The sequence below is a fragment of the Aythya marila genome, assembly GCF_965140915.1.
Source record: "Aythya marila genome assembly, chromosome: 5".
NCBI classification, from domain to species: Eukaryota; Metazoa; Chordata; class Aves; order Anseriformes; family Anatidae; genus Aythya; species Aythya marila.
This window is the reverse complement of record NC_139046.1, coordinates 5,104,210-5,126,527: the sequence shown is the minus strand read 5'-3', so window position 1 is coordinate 5,126,527 and position 22,318 is coordinate 5,104,210. Positions and strand designations below refer to the sequence as shown.

General features: G+C 37.5%; 1 protein-coding gene across 1 annotated transcript in view; it reads right to left on the bottom strand.

Annotated features, from left to right (window-relative positions):
- KIAA0586 overlaps positions 1–22,318 on the bottom strand; it is a gene marked incomplete at its 5' end in the record, with an annotated part of 70,064 nt that overhangs the window by 32,710 nt on the left and 15,036 nt on the right. The window contains 12 exons of the mRNA XM_082760958.1: positions 1,910–2,044; positions 2,839–2,906; positions 3,415–3,656; positions 4,167–4,392; positions 4,945–5,104; positions 7,093–7,277; positions 7,892–8,010; positions 8,214–8,410; positions 14,244–14,324; positions 15,561–15,668; positions 16,813–17,000; positions 18,205–18,393. Coding sequence (XP_082617084.1) covers positions 1,910–2,044; positions 2,839–2,906; positions 3,415–3,656; positions 4,167–4,392; positions 4,945–5,104; positions 7,093–7,277; positions 7,892–8,010; positions 8,214–8,410; positions 14,244–14,324; positions 15,561–15,668; positions 16,813–17,000; positions 18,205–18,393 — 1,898 coding nt within the window. The remainder of the gene's footprint in view (positions 1–1,909; positions 2,045–2,838; positions 2,907–3,414; positions 3,657–4,166; positions 4,393–4,944; positions 5,105–7,092; positions 7,278–7,891; positions 8,011–8,213; positions 8,411–14,243; positions 14,325–15,560; positions 15,669–16,812; positions 17,001–18,204; positions 18,394–22,318) is intronic.

The following is a 22,318-nucleotide window of genomic DNA, read 5'->3' as shown; positions in this document are numbered from 1 at the left end:
CACAGGCCCTGGTGATGTCAGGCCACATCACAGTGGGGCTGGTGACAGGGTGGGCCCAGGAGAGGCCTGGTATTAGACATGGCGGTTCTCTTGTTGCCCATACTTGCTTCTCTGCTAGCCTCAGCGCTGGACACGGACACGAGCCCATGACACGACAACATTCTACAGGACAGATCCTTGGACTCCATGGCCACATGATAAGGAAGGTCAACACCCAGTCCCTTCCCACATTGTGCCGCTGGCACCAGCCCCACTGATGTCACGGCCACAACACAGTGGGGCTGGTGACAGGGTGGGCCCGGGAGGGGGGTGGCACAACACACAGGGGTTCGCTTTTTAGTGCTTTTGCTTCTCTGCTAGCCTCAGCGCTTGACATGGACACGAGCCCATGACACCACGCTCCTGGCCGCCTCTCCTTGACGCACCACTGGAGACACATCAATATCCTACGGGACAGTCCTACAGAGGAGCAGATGGTGCCATCAGCTGCGGACAACAATTCTGCAACACCCCATACTTGCTATATGAACTTGTCTATTTGTAACCTGTTCTTAATAAAAGAATTTTTCTTAATAAAATGTAATTTTGAGAACCACTATGAATTGTGATGAAGTATCTTTTAGCTGTTTCCTGCTGATTTCCTGTATGCTGTTCTCCCACAAAGATCAATGGAAACTTAATACCCATTGTTCAGCCATGAGGCCATATTTACACTTCAATCCCTTGTATGCACAAAATATTAAACTGCTCCTACACATGTCTAGAATTAATTTCTTTGGGAAGAACTCAAAAAGCTAAAACATTCTATCTTGAAAATAAAATGAAACTGGAAAGCTAACCCACAAAAGGTATTGTTATCCCTTCACAGAATCACAGAATTTCTAGGTTGGAAGAGACCTCAAGATCACTGAGTCCAACCTCTGACCTAACACTAACAGTACCCACTAAACAATATTCCTAAGCTCTACATCTAAACGTCTTTTAAAGACTTCCAGGGATGGTGACTCCACCACTTCCCTGGGCAGCCTGTTCCAATGCCTCACAACCCTTTTGGTAAAGAAGTTCTTCCTAACATCCAACCTAAACATCCCCTGGCGCAACTTTAGCCCGTTCCCCCTCGTCCTGTCACCAGGCACGTGGGAGAACAGACCAACCCCCACCTCCCTACAGCCTCCTTTAAGGTACCTATAGAGAGCGATAAGGTCGCCCCTGAGCCTCCTCTTCTCCAGGCTGAACAAGCCCAGCTCCCTCAGCTGCTCCTCGTAGGACTTGTTCTCCAGACCCCTCACCAGCTTCGTCGCCCTTCTCTGCACCCGCTCAAGCACCTCGATGTCCTTCTTGTAGCGAGGGGCCCAAAACTGAACACAGTACTCGAGGTGCGGCCTCACCAGAGTCGAGTACAGGGGGACAATCACTTCCCTAGCCCTGCTGGCCACACTGTTCCTGATACAAGCCAGGATGCCGTTGGCCTTCTTGGCCACCTGAGCACACTGCTGGCTCATATTCAGCCGACTGTCCACCATCACTCCCAGGTCCTTCTCTGCCTGGCAGCTCTCCAACCATTCCTCTCCCAGCCTGTAGCTCTGCTTGGGGTTATTGCGCCCCAGGTGCAGGACCCGGCACTTGGCCTTGTTGAACTTCATGCAGTTGACCTCAGCCCATCGGTCCAGCCTGTCCAGATCCTCCTGCAGAGCCTTCCTACCCTTGAGCAGGTTGACACACGCACCTAACTTGGTGTCATCTGCGAATGACTTCCAGCAGGGATTGGGGTGTATGAACTTAACAGTAAGGATAAGCTTGAAACTTCATGAACTTAAGATTTTGCCCGCTTTTGAGTACAATAGTTTCCTTCAAACTTCACGTGCTTGTGTTTTGCTTCTGTGTTGCAATAAAAAGGACAGTAAATTACCTCCAAATAGTGCATTTGTCCTCGTGCAGCAACAGGTGCTTGATTTAATTTGGCTAAAAGGGTCAGGACAGGATCCCTGTGATAGCCTTTATGGTGTCTTCTCACCACCTGCCCTTCACTGGGAGGATCATAATCCTAAAACAAAGAAACAAAATCCACATAATCCTTGATCCTGAATTTTTTTTTCGTAGGAATCTGCATCATTCTTACTTAAGTTCACAATTAAGCTTTTTCTTTACAAAGGAAGTTGTTACAGTTTCCACATTCAGAACCTGTGTCATGATGATCCAGGCATCTAAAAGTAAGCAAAGTGACACACTGCTTTCTTCTTTTACTCAAGAGACACGCAAAGTCTTTAAAAAGCTTTATACCTAAGATTGCAATACTTTGTGAAGGACAAGATCTTTTAAGTCTTCAAGTCCAGAGAACAGTTAAAAAAGTGGTGAATACTTTGACTTCTGAACCTTCCAAGACAAAGCACTACACCATCAGACATCAGATAAAAAAACAGATGTTTTAAGCAGCTTTAACTAACTCAGTCTCAGCTAATCTACTTTAATAAATTAAGCACACAAGCAATTAAAAGATGGCTCAAAACTGAAGCAGTAGAGCATAACCATGTTATACTCTGGTTTAAGTTGTCCTGAAGTTAAAAGCACTAGAAATTAAAATGCATATTAGCTCTCTCTCACCTACAGAATATAAACCTTTCAACTTTTTTTTTTTTTCTTTTAGAAATTAGTTTGTATAATGTGTTTTTTCTTTTCTTAGGAGCTATGAAATTCTAATGATATTTGTAAGTGTAGAGTTTAAAAGTGTAAATTTAAGTTGTAAGTTTGTAAGTGAAAATGCTTAAAGGTCTTCCAATTTACAAAGCTGCTCAAGGCAGACTACCACGTGAAATCCATTCCCATCAGACATTTCCTTACCATTTCATTGGCATCTTGTAAAGTACTCATTAAGCTCTCAGTGATATTTGGAAGAGGCAGTCCTCCTTCTGTTAAGGTTGAAAAATATTTTAAGTTAGAAATATTAAAAAATATACTATTTTTATGAAAGAAAGCTAATGCCACTTTCTTCAATCATTGCAACACAGTGCTTTAGTAAATTTGGAAATTGTTGCTACCGGATCTGTAGTGTAAAAAAAGACGTCCAGCTTCCAGAAAATCACTCTTACACTATGCTTTCAATAACAATTTAGTACCACATGGGACTTATGCAAGACAGTTGAAATTATTTTCAATGTTGATTTTATGACTTAGCAGCAGATTTAATCTTTTTTTCATTAGTAAGTTGGTTCATTTCGGTTTTTTGTTGAAAAAGAACAATGTCATCTCTTAAGTTCATCCAAAAACATGAAGTGAAAATTAAAGGTCAGGTTTGTAGTTTTATCTGATAATGTATGAAACGTAATTCCAGTAGACTGGATGAGAATTGTATAAAGAAAAAAATCAAATAATAATAATAATAATAGCCAAATTCCACAAATCTGTTTCATTAGTTACCTCTTGCAGCCAGCATCTGGCCATAGCTGAACACGACCTCCCCTTCTGAGATGGGTCTGTCTGCAGTTTCTGTTTCGGTGAGGGTAAGACTACTTTCCTGTGTGGACTGCTCAGAACTAACTGTAGATGCAGCTGATGGAACCTGTGGTTCACAAGGAAGCGATTCCAAGGGCCTTGGTGATGACTGCCAAGATGGAATAATCAAGGCTTCTGGTTCCTCATCATTAGCCACTGACATCTCACTAAAATGTAAGAATATACACCGTGAACACACCAAAAAGCACCGAACATTACGGAGTAAAAACTTAAATTAATATTGAAAAGAAATTAATTTGCAAGTATTATTTTCAAATGGAAGAGCGCAGCACTTTACAATCTAGTCCAAGAATCAACATGCCTAAATAACATTAACGAATTTCTAGCCATAAATAAAAATTACCACGTGCATTCTATTGAGGCAATAGAAAAGATAAGATGCTAATAATACAGCTTTAAATTGTCACTACATTTATTACTGATGTGTAACACCATCAGTTTCATGTTTAGAATGACAGTGTATAATGACATCCACATTCTGAGAAAAGTCCTGATTTTACATTTTTCCCAAAATATAAGTTAAGTATTTCAGAAAAAAAATGCTGGTTTATCTCAATGCCTCCTTAAATATATTTTGAGTAGTTCTGTCTACTGGCTTTTTGAGGATATATTTATTTCTTAATAAACAAGAAAACCACGTAGCCTGTTAAACTCACACAGCCCTGGGATGGAGTGGTTCTTCAGCTACAGGACTGGGTTTCTCTTCTTCCAAAGGAAGCTCTGCATCATCCCATGGGTTTGGAAGCTTTGGTTTCCCCATTTTTGCAGCTTCAGAGACCCCCTCTGAGGCAGGAGAGCTTGGCGTGGCTATTCTAGGAGGTGTATTGATAGGAGTGATCACAGGTGTGCCAACAAGACTAGCAGCAGCTGGAATATCAGTTCCTGCATGTGTGAAGCCAAATTGCAGATCAGAAAGGAAAGCAGGAAGTAGCACTTGTAATATTTGTGGTATCTGTTTGATAGTTATGGAGATGAGACTAGATTAAAACTAGCTTCTTTTAAGTATGGTGGTGGCATTTGAAAGAGCTATAATAAAATCTCAATTGTTTACTTCCTTTAATAAGGGAAACTGCTTTGCATTTTAAAAACTAAGCTGCTTTACTTGGAGAGTGTAAATTTGGCTCAAATAACACTAGGAACACAGGAAGGAGCAAAAGACAGCTATTTTTCTAATGTGAAAGGTGGGGGGACTAGGGGAGTGGAAATCATACAGTGTAGCAATGTGCATTATGTTTGAAAACAGAACTGTTATCAGATAGATGTTTGCTTTTTATACAAATTAGCTCATAATTTTTGTATTACATGAGTCCCCACTTGAATCATAGCCTCAAGAATGTTTATCCTGAGAGATAACATGTCTTTGAAGAAGAAAATTAAAGGCAGTAGATTAAAGCATATTTGCTCCTTCTAAAGTTCAATTGTTATTTTCACTACCTGCTTCTTTCATTTTTTCTTGTCCATGAACATCTCCGCCAATTTCTGTAATAGATGGAGAAGACTCCGGAGTTTTGACTGGAGGCAATTCTTTTTCTGAAGGTGGGGTTTGTGGTGGTGTGGCCTGGGGTGTTGGCAATGGAGTAGGCACAAGAGACTCCTGTGGGAAAAAAAGAAATAATAATTAAAAAAAAAAGTAATGAAATTGTTATCTCCATGCAAAACTCCCATCTTCCAAGTATCCCCAGAGTTAGCACCGGGTGAGGGAGGGGAAAGGAAGGGAGAGAGGGAGAGAGAGAGAGAGAAGTTATCACAAAACAGGAACAGTCATTGCTTGTAAATTATCTTATAAATATCTTAAGTAAATTATCTTATATGACTTTTAAGAAAGCATTTGATACAATGTTCAGTAAGAAAATACATCCTTACATGGACAAAATTGAATTAATATAATATATTTACCACAAGAAAAATCAGTTAAAGGTAAGATTACAAACAATGCAACAGCCAAAACTGTGAAGCACTAAAATAAGCAAGGGAAGAGTCGTGATGTTCTTTTTTTTTTTTTTTTTTTAAATAAATAAATAAAATAAAATAAATAAAAAACGATGGTGATGGAGATGAATCTGACAAGCAAGTATGCTGTTGGTTCTCATTCCGCCTGCTATGGAGGAACCTGATGGATCTCTCCAGTTTTTTTCCAGTCCTGTTTTCTGATATTTCATAAAGAAAATGAGATAATCAGGCTAAGGAAGGCTTCCAGGCTAGTTTCTGAAGAATAAACCCTGAAACTGAATATTTTTATTAACAACTCTTATGGGAAACAAAACATGCTAACACATTTAGCAGTTCACACACAAACACATGAAATCATGAACTCTGAAGAACCTGGTAGCTAGACTGAAGTTCTAGATAAACAAACTTCACAGTAAAAAATGGGTAGATCACAAACACACAACTACATATTCAAGAACTTCTGTTATAAACTAAGAATAAATGGAAAAAGGGGAAGAGAATAATTATGAATGTACAAGTTAGCCAAAGGATAACCGTTAGAAAGACTGTTTCTAACTAATACTTTCCATCAGACTGTTGGAAAGACTTTAAAAAAATAAAAATGAAAAAAAGAAGGCTACCTGAGATTGCAATAAAGGCAGGCACCCATCACTACTACGGCACAAGGCACTAAGGAAACCCCATCTTGCATACTATATTATTATTAAAAATGTGTATTAGCATATGAGTTACTCATTATCAAGACCAATCTAAAATGGAAAACGCAGAAGCACTGCCCATCAGTAAGAGCTGAAAAACAAAATCCGTATCCGTATGGATGACTGTTTTATTTAACCTAATCAAAGGCCAAAAAGGACAAAACTAATCACTAGAAGTAAGTAAATGAATATATATAGTAAAGAGAAAACAACCATTTCACTTAAGGACATTTCAGTTTAAGTTGGTACTGAAACAGGAAGACTTAAAAGGGCCATTAATTAATTAAGAATGGTAATGAGGGGGGAGAGGTTTTCTAAGTATCAGAAGAACAAGATCCAAAGAACAGCCTTCTTTAATCCATAATGGATTGAAGAAGAGCCTTTTGAATGCAGACCTTGTACAACACTGGATTGTAGCACAGCCATGCTGTTATCAAAATAAGAGACAGCTGTCATTTATCAAAAGGAACACAGAAAATTATTCTGTATTACAGGAAGCTCTACTAATCATTTAAGTGCTTACTAAAAACTACTGAACTTAAACATTAGAAAGAATTAAAACTTATTTTTACACATATTCACTACAGGCTGCCAGCCCGTAAGACCAAAAATATCAATCAGATCAGTTTATTTTTTACTCTTGCAACTTTGCAAGAAAGTAACATAGCTATGTTATATTCAACAAAGTAAGGAAGGTTTTGTCTTGTTGCTTGTTGGGGTATGATACGGAACAATCAGAAAATGCAAATCAGCTTCAGTCTTTTTTTTGTCCATATTAGAATCACCATCCTACCAAGAAACTACCCCTTAGGAGATGGTTTAGTGGGTGACATTGGTAGTAGGGTGATGGTTGGACCAGATGATCTTGGAGGTCTTTTCCAACCCTTATGATTCTATGAACTTCAGTAGGAGAATTTAAATAAAACACTCTTACCGTTGTAATTGCTGTACTTGGAACAATATTTGTAGCAGCAACTGCTTTCTGAGCCTGCCTGTTACCCAGCATGGTCTCAATTGTCTCGCTGAGAGCTTCGTTTACAAAATGGCTAATCATTTCTGAGTCCACTGGTACACCAGCATCAACAAAGAGTTGAAAACCTCCACCACCTGCAACTTGAACTGAAAATGAAGGAACACAAGGCACACACACAGGCCTCAGTTTTTAAACTTGTGTACTATACCGCAGCCATGCATTATATGCCCTATGAACTTTTAAACATTCCTCTGAAGAAAGTGATTTTTGTACTTTATAGACAAAAGAAACAACAGTAGAGAATCAAATCAGGGTCACAAAAGAAGCCAGTGAACAGCAGTGACATCATAGGAAAAATGCATTTATCTCTCGTTATCACATTTTTATAAGATTTATTTTCTCTCATTATCACATTTTTATAAGATTATCACTTTTTTTTGGATTTATCTATTAAAAAAAAGAAAAGCAAAGAAGCATTACAGGATTAGCAAAATGCAATGCACATGCAAAATCTAATTTAGATGGCCAATTTTTGCACAATTATTTGTGCATTTTGTGTGTTTTATGTTGTTGTTTTGCTTTTTAATTTCAGTGGCCTTATAACACTTGCTCAGTCTCAAATTAAAGCATGCTCTTTTGTATAATACGAGTTTCACTGGTACAGCATAATCTGCTCTTGAGCACAGCTATCTAGAGAACTTGTTAAAATTAGCCTATGCTTGAGAAAATCCATCCTCTGAGAACATTAACTCCTACTTACCAATGTCAGAGGTTACACTCTCGCTGTCTTCCCCCTCTGATGTGCTAACACTGGGCACTGTTTCTTTCTGAACTGGGTACATCTCACTGATAATTTTTGCCATTATTTCTTGTTCGACCCTACAAAAATAAAATGTGTATAACTATCAGTAACCATCAAGACACCTGTAAGGATAGAAAACAGTATTCTTGTCACAAAATATAAGGAAGTTCAAAGAAAATAGGAGAAGGGAAGAGAGGGGAGGAAAAAAGGGAAAGTACTCGTACAAATTGTTCCTTCTTTCATACGTATTCTCCTGATATTTTGTTAAACTGCAACTCACCAATTTATCAACCTGTTTTCTATAGTTTCTCTCCTTTCAATCAGTTTATCCAAAACATCAGAAGACTGCTGAGGAGCAGAAGCCACTGGAGGAAACACAGGACCACTGTATGTTGGCGAGGCAACTTTAAAATGTCCATTAAGCTCTAGAAGAGGCTCAGTGAATTCTGGAATTTCATCCCTCTCCTCTTCCTGATCCTAAAAATAATTAGTAAATTAAATTATAATATATTTTTAGAAGACAATGTCACTGAGGTAACCATCAGATTTTGTTTCTCAAGAAATAGTTGTGTGCATATCACAGAACACAAACTACGTTTTCCCTTCTTATTATGTTGCAGTTAATTGACACGATTCTAAACCTAGCAAATCATAAATCTGCAGAGGTATAAGGGTATAAGAACTGCTGGGTAAAATAACATGATTTGGCTTTTATTTCCCACACAGGGCAGGGAGCCAATGGTAATATTAATATGGGATTAATTAACTCATGACATAACTCTGGGGTTTTTTTGAAATACATATTTGAGAAATACACCTCCTTAAAAAAAAAAAAAAAAAAAAAAAAAAAAGAGCTTAGGAAACTTTTTACAGTTACTTGCTGAATTAGTGGGTTTTGTTGCTGGGTTTTGTTGTTTTGGTTTGCTTTTAAAAATTAAACTTTCTGGCCTTCTGGCTGGAAGATACCTTGCCAGAAGTGTGCAGAACAAGCGTGCAGTCATTCAAAGCTCTAATAAAGTTGCCATCACTGAAGCCAGACATTAATAATTTATACGTATGTTCCCTTTATGTTTATAGTTAAACTAACTTAGATTGCTAAAAAGTTAGACGACATTTCTGGGCAACAAATTCACCAGAGATGTTTTGAATTTAACCTTAATGTACGACTCTGTGCTCATTAAATTGTATTTCCCCAGATATCACCCTCCTTCTTCCTCCTGTGTGCACAGAAAGCATTAAGTCCCAAAAAGCACAGTCACCAACCCATCATATTGTACTGAGTGTCCCCTGATGTATGAGAACCTGTATCCATCTCTCATAAAATTAGAAGCAAACATCTCAGAAACTAAAATAATTCTCTATGAAGATTGGGCATGCTAAAAGGAGATGAAGAGCTGAGCCCCAAATTATGAGTGAAAAGCGTATTATGGTGCATAAAAAGGCTCACTGTAAATCTACATTTATTAAGAATGATCTCCAACACACAAAGGAAAGAAAGGTTTTCTTTTTTTCTACAAAATAAATTTACTTTTAACCAATAAAAAATTAAATGAAGTACTTAATATGAAAAAGAAAGGAGAGAAGAGAAAAAAATGACTAACAGTTTCCTCTCTTTCCCCAATCCAGCATTAAAATGCTTCTCTCCTACCTTAACATACTTTAAAACTGAAAGGTCAGACAGATTTCCATGACAAGTATTACAACAAATAGCTACTGGAGAGCTTCTGGATCTTTAACGAGTTTAGAGAGTAATATTTTTTTCATATAAAAGCTGTAACTTACAAAGCAGACAAAACAGAATATGTATATTTGGAGAATCGCAAACAAAGATCTCACAGTCATTCTGTGCATTCATTCAGAAAGAAGACAGTAAAGTTAAACTCAGAATGGCACTGGATGACTTGCAAGCAGATAAGCAGTTCATTCTGTTAGCATGTATGTATTCATAACCATAACTCATTCTGACAGCAAACGTAAAGATGTCTTTGCCCAGTGTTTCATTATGCATTTTCTTCTGACTGCACTACTCCATATATTTTCTTTGATGTTGCCTATTTAATATAATCTTTTCTGAAAGTATGCAAGATGCAAACATCTGGATTAAATAAACCAAGTACATACAATAAATCTTGCGTATAATTAGTAACTTCTGACAAACTTTCGCAGTTCTCCTGCATTTCTAAATTATGAGCATAAAATATGCTATGTTTAATGGCATACAAATCCAAAAGAAGGTTATATTTACATGGGGGTGATATATGATCTCTGCTGAAATTTTTAAAAAATGAAAGAAATCAGCATTTAATTATAGAGATTGAACATGCACATATATCACCTTGTAGACCAATCCTGAATAATCTGCACTCAAGTCTGCATTTTAACTCCCTGGAGACCATTGAAAATATCTATCACAATTCCCAATCAAAATATGGCATAAATTAGAAAGTCTTTCAGAGATACGATTGGAATATTAATCACTATACTTTCTCACAAAGTATCAAGCTTAAATGATATTTCCCAAATTACATTCAGATAATTAAAACAAATGTTTGAGATGATTAGGTAGTATGGATTAATTTAGTTCTGTTACCAAGCATGTATACGTGTAGTACCTTATAAAAGTTATCCAAAACTTAGTCACGGATTTCTAAAGCAAGTCTCCCAGCAAGGTGAGATGGCATTGCAGGTGCCATCTGTGAAATTCTACCTGAAGAGTTACATGTCTGAATAATCACAATCGCACTGTCCCACAGAGCATTTATTGAAAACCAGGGTTAAGGTGAATATGTTTACTCTGATCCATCCCTGGAGGTGTTTAAGACTAGGTTGGATGAGGCTGTGGGCAACCTGATCTAGTGGGTGGCATCCCTGCCTATGGTGGGGGGTTGGAACTGGATGATCTTTAAGGTCCCTTCCAAGGTGAGCTGTTCCATGATTCTATGATCTCCGCAGGGTACGCATTTTGGGGTGGTATTCAAGCAAAAATACTGAGAAAAAAGTCCCCGCCTTGCAATTAGGAAATGTTTAGAAAGAGCAGGATGTCTGCCTGACATAAAAGCCTTGTAAACTTGTTAAAGTTATTGCCAGTTGTGGCTGCTCATGCTTTGGAGACTAGACTCAATGGATGTGTAAGTCTATTTGGGGCTTGTATTAACTGAACAAGTTGGAATAAGACAGTGTCCATGCAAGGGTTGGCGTTATGAAATCTTTTCTGTGCAGACAGTCTGAAGAACTCCTGTAGGTACAACTTGATTGATTGATTAAAAACAAAGAAGCATGTAAAGCAAACCTGTAACAACCCTTTTTGCTTTATTCCACAGATGAATTGTCTTATTATGAAATAAGAGGACCCAACTCAACTGTTTTGGAAAATGTAATTCTGCATCTTTAGATGCAGTTGTCAAAGTTGCAATGGGAGAACAGCACACATCCATCATCGCTGCCTGTGGCAGAACTTGCATTTTACAAGTTGGGACACAGTGTATCTGCCTACAAGAACCAAGCACCCCTTACCAAGGCTATTGCAGGAGAGGAATCAGCCCCAGTGTCCAGGTGTGAAACCCAGCCACTGGAACAACCCTCCAGAGATCTTATAAGGCTCCATGGGGATGATCTGGGAGAGTAGGGAGAAGGAGAATTCCTGAAGGATGTAGGGAAGAATATTTTGGGACAGTACAAAACCTCTTGTGCGTTGTTTACCAGAAGGAACCAGAAAGGGGCTTTCCATTATGTGTGAATATAAGGAGGTCAAAGTACCAGCAACTGGAGTCAGCCCCAGGTCCTGGGGCCTGTGAGTGCTTCTGGTGCCAGCAGTGAGCACCAGCAAGTACCAAGCCAAAACAGCCACCAAGCAGGACAAACAGTTTGGGAACCAGGTAATGCAGGTGTGTGCACACATTAGAGGAGTTACAGTCAGTCCACCCTGAGCTGCTGGAAAGGGGAATGGGATCAGCCTGGTGGTGCTGTCTGAGTGCTGATCTGTGCAGCCACCCGTGTGTGCTTGGATACGTGCACTTGTGTATCACACACCTGTGTTTGGGCGTGTGCCTATTGGCAATACATGATCAGTCTCTTTCCTGGCTGGACATGGGAACAGGTGCTGCAGAAGCTTTCCTTTTCTCAGGCTGTCCCACTTGGCATCCCCTAACAATTGGTATTTCAGCACCTAAGCAGCTCTTGGATGTGTGTACCTTCTGGTTGGAAAAGGAAAGCAAAGCTTAGGAAAGGGAAATGCCTGGGCCAAGGTCCTAAAGCTTTTCTGTGACATCCATCATTGTAAAAAAAAATAAATAAATAATAAAAATTCATGCAAATATACACTCTCTACCATTCTAACAGAATTACGCTTCCATAAAGAGGGAGGGGAGGAGACAACAGGAAGTTATTTTCCCATATAGCACTTTGTGTGCATTCTTTCATGCATCTGAATCGAAGTTATTGTTATAAAATATATTGTTATATATTGTTATAAATCCATTGTTGTATCTTTTGATGTCTTAAGTACTCCTGCCACTCCAGAGGTTGATTTTATGTTTCCACATTGTCTGTATGGGCATAGGCCAAACATGTTTCACTTGGAACGTTTTTCAGTATTGTAGTTAAAATATATCCCATTGCCAAAAATAAAAGTTAAAAGCAATCCAGGAGAAAAATGAAAAAATAAAGAACAAATAACTGTTATTCACATTAAAAAACTGTGTGGGACTTGCGCCCAGCATGAGGACGAGAGGTAACGGGCACAAAATGAAGCACAGGAGGTCCCGGCTCAATATGAGGGGCACTTCTTTACTGTGAGGTGACAGCACTGGGACAGGCTGCCCAGAGAGGTTGGGCAGTCTCCTTCTCTGGAGATATTCAAAACCTGCCTGGAAGCCATCCTGCACAATGTGCTCTGTGTGATCCTGCTGGGCGGGGGGGTTGGACCACATGATCTTCAGAAGTCCCTTCCAACCCCAGCTGTTCTGTGATTCTGTGATTTCTTAAAGATCTTTTCTGTGCTAAAAAGAAAAACTTGTCCAAATAGATTCAGTTCCTCCCTTCCAATAATATAGGTAATGTTGGAATAAAAAAAAAAAAAAAAAGTCATTTCCCCACTTTGGAAAGAAAAACTACACCTTTAAAATGTTTTAACTAACTGACAAGTTTAAATGATAAATTAATATTTAAAATAAAATCAGCTGTATTCACCTGTAGGCTACAGAGTTAATATTTAATGTATGCTCTAATCCTGGGGTCAGGAGCACATAGAACAGGTTTAAACAACAAAAACAACTGGGGTACATTTTGACTAGAACAGGACAAGTCTATCTCATCAGAAGGAGGAAAAATCACTTCAGTAGGGTACTAGCGAAAGACCAAATTTTCAAGCTCCTGATGACTTGACTTAGACTTAAACACAGCAGGAGACAAAAGCTGCTATCTTCCACAGAGGCAAGATAATATACAAGAACTGGGTAAGAGCATCTTGCTGCCTTCTGAGGCAGCCTTTCTCAGCTACCATGGAGTTTCTGTTTGTGCTCTTAATCCAGAGAAGTGAAATACAGCCTGGTTCACCAAACTCGAGTGTTTGTCAGCCCCCACTCTGACTGACAAGCAGAGTACTTGTTACCTAAAAAGACTGAACTGTAAAAGAGTATCTCCAATAAATCCATGCCATCATATTCAAGAAACATCAATGCTGTTAAATACGCACAGACATCCTAACAAGACAGGACATTGAGCAAAACAGAATCTTGTCATCTCTTAATGGGCCCAATGAGGTAAGTAGTACATGTTATATATGTGTATCACTTAAAAAAGGCATTAAAATAATTTCTGACTGAAATGAGATATTATACTACAGCATTTTAGGACCTCCAAAACACATACACATTGTTTTATACTAAAATTTTCTAAAATGGGAACCTCAGAAAATGCTTTCGCATTTTAAAAGTTTCCATCATCTCACTTAAAATCTCTAAGAGCCTCTTATATATGTATTACACTTAGAGCTTGAAACTGTGAAATCAAAGTGCTATAATCACCACTGATTTTAGAGGACTACTTCTATTTCTAGTGCATTCTAACACATATAAATAAAAGTTAATTTTAATTTTTACTGTAATTTTTTCAAAGGTCCTTCACTAACATACAGGAATTTGTGATATTATTTATAGCACTGTGAACAGTTCAGTATTGCTCACAATGGGTATTTTTAAAGTTGCTCATAAAGCAAACTAATTTTCTAAACTGTATTTTCCATTATGATAGAATAATATAAAGCAAACAGAAAAACATTTAAAAGGAAAGGACATCTTTGCAATATAATTACCTGCATACCATCGGTAACATCAATTAAATTTGTTCCTGGAAACTTTGCGTCTTCTTCCTCACTATGTAAATCTTCTGGAGTCTTAAAAAGACAGATGGAAATTATTAAGTATCTCATGTTGGCGGAAAAGAAAGAAATGCATTAGCAGGAAAAACTTCATGCCGAGAATGCAGTTAAATTGTCAGTCTTGTCAACAGCCTGAATCCAGGAAAAGTGCTTTATCTATCTTAAAAGTTACGAGAAATTTCTTTGCATAGCATAAAGAGAGCTTATTATAGCTCCTTGTTGTATGCTGACAACTAAACCTTACTGGTACTGAATCTAATGGAGTATCTCACCATCAAAAGCTCTAGGGCAATACCTATAAATCTTAGTAAAAAAAATTAAATCAGTAACACAAACTACTGCAAAACATAGCATGCAAAAATCTGAAAGTGTCTTAAGCAATTTGCTTATGTACAATTTTTACAGTGTACATTAATAATTAAATTTTAAAATAATCATTGTTATTTTTGCCACTAGTCTCTGTGTTATCCTGTGAATAGCACGACCACAGGACTCCGGAGGACCGAGCTCCTTAAGCCAAAATGGCATCTGAGACACAGAGAAAGCAGAAGGTACAATAACTAAACAACCAGTACATCTCCATGCTTTCTTCAATTCACACTGTCCAGTCTGTGCGATGGACAAGACAGATGTCCACTGGAGACGTGCCACCCTGCAAATATGTGCCTTAGTCTACAACCTTATCTTGCAAAACACAGCAGTAAACATTTTAGTTGAACAAAAGCCTTCGTTACCGCTTAGATTGTATTTAAAACACTTTAGAAAAGGTAAGTGGAAAGAGAATGGAGGAAACCAGCCAGGTCCATGGCCTAACCATGTTGTGTCACCCATCCACACATAGAAGAATACCAATGACAGGCTACACATGCATGTCACTAACCACTCAAATATGGCCAAGGAACAGAGGAATGAAGAACATCCTCAGTCTTTATGCGAAAACACTGAAGCCAGTATAAGACGGACATTACATTGGCCAATAAGCAATTACAGCTCTTAACAAGGCACAGGTTTTCACAATAGCGATTATTTAATCTTGGAAGAACATCTTGCTACAGTTCTTCATTTTCTTAAACAAATCCCTCACGCTAAATGCTTCAAAAATAACTGCTCCATCTTTCCTGGAACTGCAATTTCCTAATTTCTCTACCTAAAACAAAATATGAGATAATGTTGCAGAAATTTAACATAATTGACTGATTTTTCTTTTTTTAACAAAATTCAACTCACACATTCATTTAGACCAATCAATACCTGGATTACAGCATCAACAGGAGGAAGTGCAGGTTCGGAGCCTGGAGGTACATGGTCTACACTGCCACTGCCACTTGAAATACTGTCAATATCTACATTTGGTAACACCTAGGACAGAACAAATAACCAGTCTGAAAAACTATGTATTAGCTCAGCTACTATTGTCGAACTTTTTATATTCTTCCACTTCTTTTGTATTATCTTCCTCTTGCTACTAAGTCACAAAAACCAAAACCAACAACCTAGCCCCAGAAATATTATCCTTTTTTGTCATGCTACCTGATATCTTCTGTTATGTAATTCCCCGATGCATGTCTTGCATGTTATGACAGATAAATATAATTATTCATATAGCATGTGTGTTTGCCATGCAATCTATTTCATTTGATCTACAAGCTGCTGTGTAAGGATGGTTGTTGGCTTCATGTTGTCATATATCTGGTGTGGTAAGATAAAGGGATAATTCTATTACAATGTATCTTGCAATAAAGGCATGTCCATTACAGCATCAACACTTCTTTTTTGGAGAACAAAAATATAAATGATAAATACTTGCTTAATTCTTTAGGGGAGTGTGGGGGGAAAATCACTGTACCCATTGAAGAACAACAGGAAAAAGGTATGTGAGTGGAATCCCGTGATACAGTAAGGGGACAAACCCATGCTCTACCTGTGTTTAGCTTTAGTTCTATGTATCATTGTATCATTTGTACCTGAAAGGTGCAGGTAGGCATGTATATATTCTCTATAATTTGAATCCAAGATACTCAACATGTAAGAAACATGAACTTTCTTGACAACAGACTTATGTGAAAATAAGAAAAGACAGGTAAGGACTTCAATGGTTGATTAATCAGGAGTGAAATTCTTGGGTTGAATATCATGCTTGAGAAGGAAGTCTTAAAGGTCAAACCACCCTTCCAAGAAAATTGTCATTTATATTAATACTTTTTTATTCAAAGTTTGTTCTGGCTAGAAAGTCTTATTAAAAAAAAAAAAAAAAAAGTGAAATATGACATGACATAGAACTACTTTACAAACACATAGCTAACTTACAAAAGAAACAGTTATTCTATTTTGGTTAAATCGTTGTTAAGATGTGACAACTTGTTGGTCCCTCCATTCTGCACATTTCAAATGCTTACAGAAAAATCAGCCACTGATGTCAGAGTAAGTTACTGGTGGATGAGACTGTCTTTATTTAGCACTTATTTATTAAAATAAACAAATAACCATCACTCTTGATACATACCTGCACAGACAACTGAGGTGGATCCTTTTTCTCTGATCTCATCTCTATCACAGCTATGTTTGGTTTTTTTATCTCAACTGGAGGCTTTGGTGGTACTTGAGGAAGAGATGTCATAACTGTAACAGGATGGGGTTTACCTATAACTACTCCAGCAGGCTGCAAGGAGATGTCACTAATTTGGGTTTGACCTAAGAAAAGTTTTAAAAAATGTTTATATATATTTCTAAATAAAAATCTCTAAAACAAAATGTAAATTAATAAACTAAGTAAAATTAAATTGTCAGTGTTTTACATGAAACAGACTAAGATCTCATGCACAATTACAGAACAAGCCTGTATTTTACCCATTACCACTGACTAACGCACTATGCTTCACCAAGTAAATTTACGACTTTCTGAGCAAAAACTGTAAACTTGCCACAGCCATTTTTTGCAGCTATTCAGTTTACTTGACTTGGGTGACACCTATTGCTGAAAATAAGAATAACTACACTGTTTTTGTCAGTCAAAAATTACATACCATGCTCCTCCTCCCCTCACATTTTGTTAACAATATTCAAAATACAATTACACTTAGGTTAGTATCTATCAAATTTTGATTTGAGACTCCCTTACTTTTTTATTTAATAACTATCATCTTTAAATGCTAACGTAATAGTAACCTTTCTTGAAATAAGGCCTGTAAAGAGGTTCTACTGGAAGTCCAGAAATACAGAAGCCGTGAAAATTAATTAGTGTGTTTTGGCAGAAATTGTTGAGCTGAAGTCATGGTAAATGTTGAATTCAAGCCCTAATGATTCAGTTCCTACTTACACAGATAACAAGCTTAAAGCCAGAATATGAGCCCTAGAAATTGAAAGCATACTGAGGAAAGTATCTACAGCTATACAAATAATATACACCTCAGCCAGGGTGTATATCCTGCATGATATGATATACGCCAGGGGAGTTTTAGGTCGCCAGGGGAGTTTTAGGTCGCCAGGGGAGTTTTGGGTTAGATGTTAGGAAGAACTTCTTTACCGAAAGGGTTGTTAGGCATTGGAACAGGCTGCCCAGGGAAGTGGTGGAGTCACCATCCCTGGAAGTCTTTAAAAGACGTTTAGATGTAGAGCTTAGGGATACGGTTTAGTGGGGACTGTTAGCTGTGAGGTTGGACTCGATGATCTTGAGGTCTCTTCCAACCTAGAAATTCTGTGATTTTGTGATATCCAGCATGAAGAATTAAAAGAACGAGCACATTTCAAATGTTCTCCCACAAACATTTCCCACAAAAAAGGCAGATGTAAATCTCACGGACCAGGGCAAATCACTGACTTGAGATGGAAGTTACATTTCCACAAAATTGCATGTGTTAACCTACACACATCCCTTTTACAGGTTATTTGTTCTTACCTAGTGGAATAGCCATAGGAATTAGGTGACCTTCAAGTGGACCACAGGCAGCTGCTACATCTTTATTTGGACTAAAAAGATATTGATTTTCTTGAGAAAGTGCATATAAAGGATGCTGGGTTTTGGGACTGGTCACTACCTTCTGTGCATGAGAACAAGTCTGCGTTCTTGCTGACTTTACCTTTGTACCTGTAACAACAGCCAGATAATTTGCACAGATCAATGCATGTCCGAATGCAGTAACATCACACACTACTAAAATAACCCATCAGCTGGAACAGCTACAAATTTTTGCAGTGGAATATGGAGGGAATGAGGGTGCAAGACTAGAAGGGCAGAATCTAATGGTGCTATGTCAGATATCTTAGTATTGACAGTAGTAAATGAGTTAAAAATATAATTTTTGAGTAGCTAAATCTGTTTTAGATAGATAGATATAAAATATCTTAGACCTTTGTTATTACTAATCATCACCCTTCGTGTATAAATGACCAGTTAACACATCAATAAACACTTTTTAGCTTTGTTCATACTTAATAGATTTCTAATTAATTGAATAATAAAAGTCAACATTTAGGGATAATAAAGATTGATAATGTGACTTTTAAGAACACAGACACAGAATTAAGCCAATCCACCCAAAAGAGTGGCCTTTTAGTGCACAAAGATTATGGGTTATAAGCGTACAAACAAGAGCAGCAACTTGTAACTCGTCAATCAGAAAATGCAGATTAGAAAGAAGTGTCACTGAGAAAGGTTTTAAGGTCATGTTGGATAAGCAAGGCAATGAGAAATCACAATACAATATTGTGGTCAAGTGGATAAACGTAGTCCTCAGATATCTCATCAAGACAGAAGTAAGGTGGAGCACATGACTTCTATCTATGACAACACGGCGTTCAGTTTTAACCCTGTATCTCTGTAAATATTTAAATAGATTGGGCATTAAAAGACCTTTTTTTTTTTTTTTTTTTTAGGGAAATCAACTGGAAACTGAAGTAGCTGTAAACTGAATCCAAACGCTCACTACAAATCAGGTACTAAATTTAAAGTGTCCCATTTACTTTTGAACCATAAGGTTGCTTCTAGCCACGGGAAGAAGTAATTAAGGGCAGAATTTCTCATGTCTTTAAATGATGCACACATGCCTTTCTTCAAGCATAGATTAGCCAGAAAAATCATTCCTTAGTCAAAGACAAATTACTGGACTCAGTAACATAAATAGATACAGTTCAGTGGCTTGTGATTTAGGAGAGGTCGTACTACATGATCTAACAGTCTCCCCTGGCCTTGAACTTTTGAGTAAAAACAGAAATTGGCAACGTATCTGTAATACCGCCAACTTGTAAAAACAAGGTTCTCACAGTAAGAATGATTAAGTACTGTATACACGCAGCACCTCATTTTAATTGCTTTCAACTTTTCATTTCCCCCTGAAAAGTTTATTTGCACTGGGCAGAAACTAGACATTTAATTAAACTTAGTTTTAAAAAAGTGGTGTTTACATATATTTATTAGTTCGAATTATGCAAGAAAACAACTCCAGCTTTTTTTTTTTTTTCCTCTAAGAAATTCTCCCTTGCTCATTAAAGTGTGAATAGCTGGATTCTTTTTCCTAACTTTCCAGAAGAAGCCAAGCACTACAGCACTAGTCACTACAGTTTATTTGCAAAGAAAATGGTTGAGAAAGTTATAAAATGACTGAAAAGAGGCTCTCCAGATGGCCATTTCAGTCTTAAATAAACATCCTTATTCTAACAGTAATTTAAAACAAGCTCAGTGGACTGCTCTAACAAAAAAGAGTCATTTAATAAGTCTGGATCTTCCAGCCAATCAAGCTCAAGGCCAACTACTTGCAGTTATTTTAAAGCCTTTTATCACCTGGTATATCAAGGCTAGGAAGGGAATCTCTGGGTGCAATTCCATGAAGGCAGAAACTAACCATGTCTAATACATGCAAGGTTTCTTAAAGAACCTCATGCTTTAAAGTGCTTACTCAATTTTGTTTCATTTTTTTACACTCCTATTATAGAGGAGTAGGGATCTGTTTCTAATTTTATTAGTTATACTTTCCTGCCGTAACTGCCTCTTTCAGAATAGCAGTCCACACAAACATCCAACAATTTTGTCATCATGAGACTCATGTAGAACACTGCAGTATTACTTTTCCCTTTTATTAGCAAGATGCAGGAGAGCACAAAAGTTAAGCAACCCGACCAACTGTCATATAAAAGTCAAAGACAAGCACTGCTGGTATCAAAACAAAGACTGACCTCAGCCTTAAGCCATCAAAGTTAGAAAATTTGGAAATAGGTTAAATATTCATAGGAGCACTATTGTTGTAAATGATATGCCAAAAGAAATTCCAGCTTCTTCCTTTCTTCCCTCAGATAAGGATACAAGAGTGCCTTATTTTGCATCTTGACAGCAAATAAAATAAATGCAGTTTTCTGTAACTGCAGTCTGATGTGAAATGGAGAAGTGATTTTTATGATGGGTTTATTATTGCAAACACACGTGTGGCTGCACCACTGTAGTATGACTTAATGACTTGGAACAGTATTACTTTGGGTAAAGGCTATCCAGAGTTCATTCTGTTTTCAAGCAAATACCTTTTAAACTGTATTTGCCACATTCAGGAGACCTGGAAGATTAAATGCAGCATGGATCCAGTAGGTAGTTTTCTCTTTCATTTACTATTTGCCTCCAACAGAAAACAAGCTAAAACACAGCAACAGCTTATTACAACTGCATGCAATTTTTATCTTTAAATTTCATCGCCACTACCAAATTAAATATGCCAGCAGTAGGACATCCTTGGTGTCAAAAGATCAAATGAACTTCTTAGCATAATTGGATTTATGTGGGGGTGTAGGCAGGGATGTGGGGACAACACCCAACACACTTGTCCTGTCCCTTCACGAGGTATTGTTTCTGAAATGATGAGATTGGGCTCCCTGGAAAGGTTGTGACCTCCAAAAGACAAGAACGCTATAAATCAAGATGAAAAATGTCATCCAGGACTCAGCAAAAGTAGAACTGCTGATTCAATATTTTTAAAGGAGTGTCTGTTCTCAGTCCAAATCTTTGAGGTCACTGTAGTGTAGCATTAACTATAAGGTTACTAAGTGCTTAGTAACACACATTTTATTCAAAAATGTATGCACAGAATAAACTAAATTACAGGTGTGCAGCACTGCCAGTAGAGTCAAAAAGAGTGATATATTATACTGATCCTTCAAATGAGCACCCTGTCATTTCCAAAAACAAGGCAGATCTTTCAAGAGAGGTCAAATCAAAAATACAAGCAACAGGACTAGCAGTTTTCATATACTGAATTTTCCCTATTTTAAAATAAATTAAGTTTTCAGAAGTCTTTTTGATCTTTACCAAGACTACACAACACGTTTTCAAGGGAGTTTTGAGAACTGCAAATACTTTCTACCAATAACACTTCTTCTTCATGGATCACAACTGAATTATACAGCAGTCATAAGAGTGCCAGGAAGTCACCTAAAGACTACACTGTGCTTAACAATAGATTCTTGTACTATTCTGAGGATTTGACACTACGGATGTACACCATAACTGAAAAAAATAATAGCAGTGCTAGTCTCCAGAGACATAAATTCAATGTTTAATACCACACATTTTTATGACCTAAAAACATGGTCTCGTTAAGTGGCTGCCTTTGTCATATTAATGTCTTATTTCATACAGCATATAATATTTTGACAGTTATAATGAAAACACTATTTTTTAAAAAATGTGACAGTAAAGACTGCATCAAGTGTATTTTTCCTGCATGAGTGCCATCAGCACGAGAACAAGAAGTGAATAGGAAAGCTAACAAATACTGCACTCTTTTTCCACTGATGCTCATCCTATAATCTTAATTGTGCCCACCATCACTTTAACTGCCTCTTACATTTAATACAATATTTCCCTTGATGATGATCCCTTATCATGTAATTTGCTTGCTCTCTGATGCGGGAAGAAGAAACTAAAAATCTTTTTTTTTTTTCCTTCTGCATTCCACTGCTGTTTTCTTTGCTGAGATTTTCTAATCCTTGCTGTTTTGTTGGTATCTTGCAATCTTTTTTACCTCCTAACA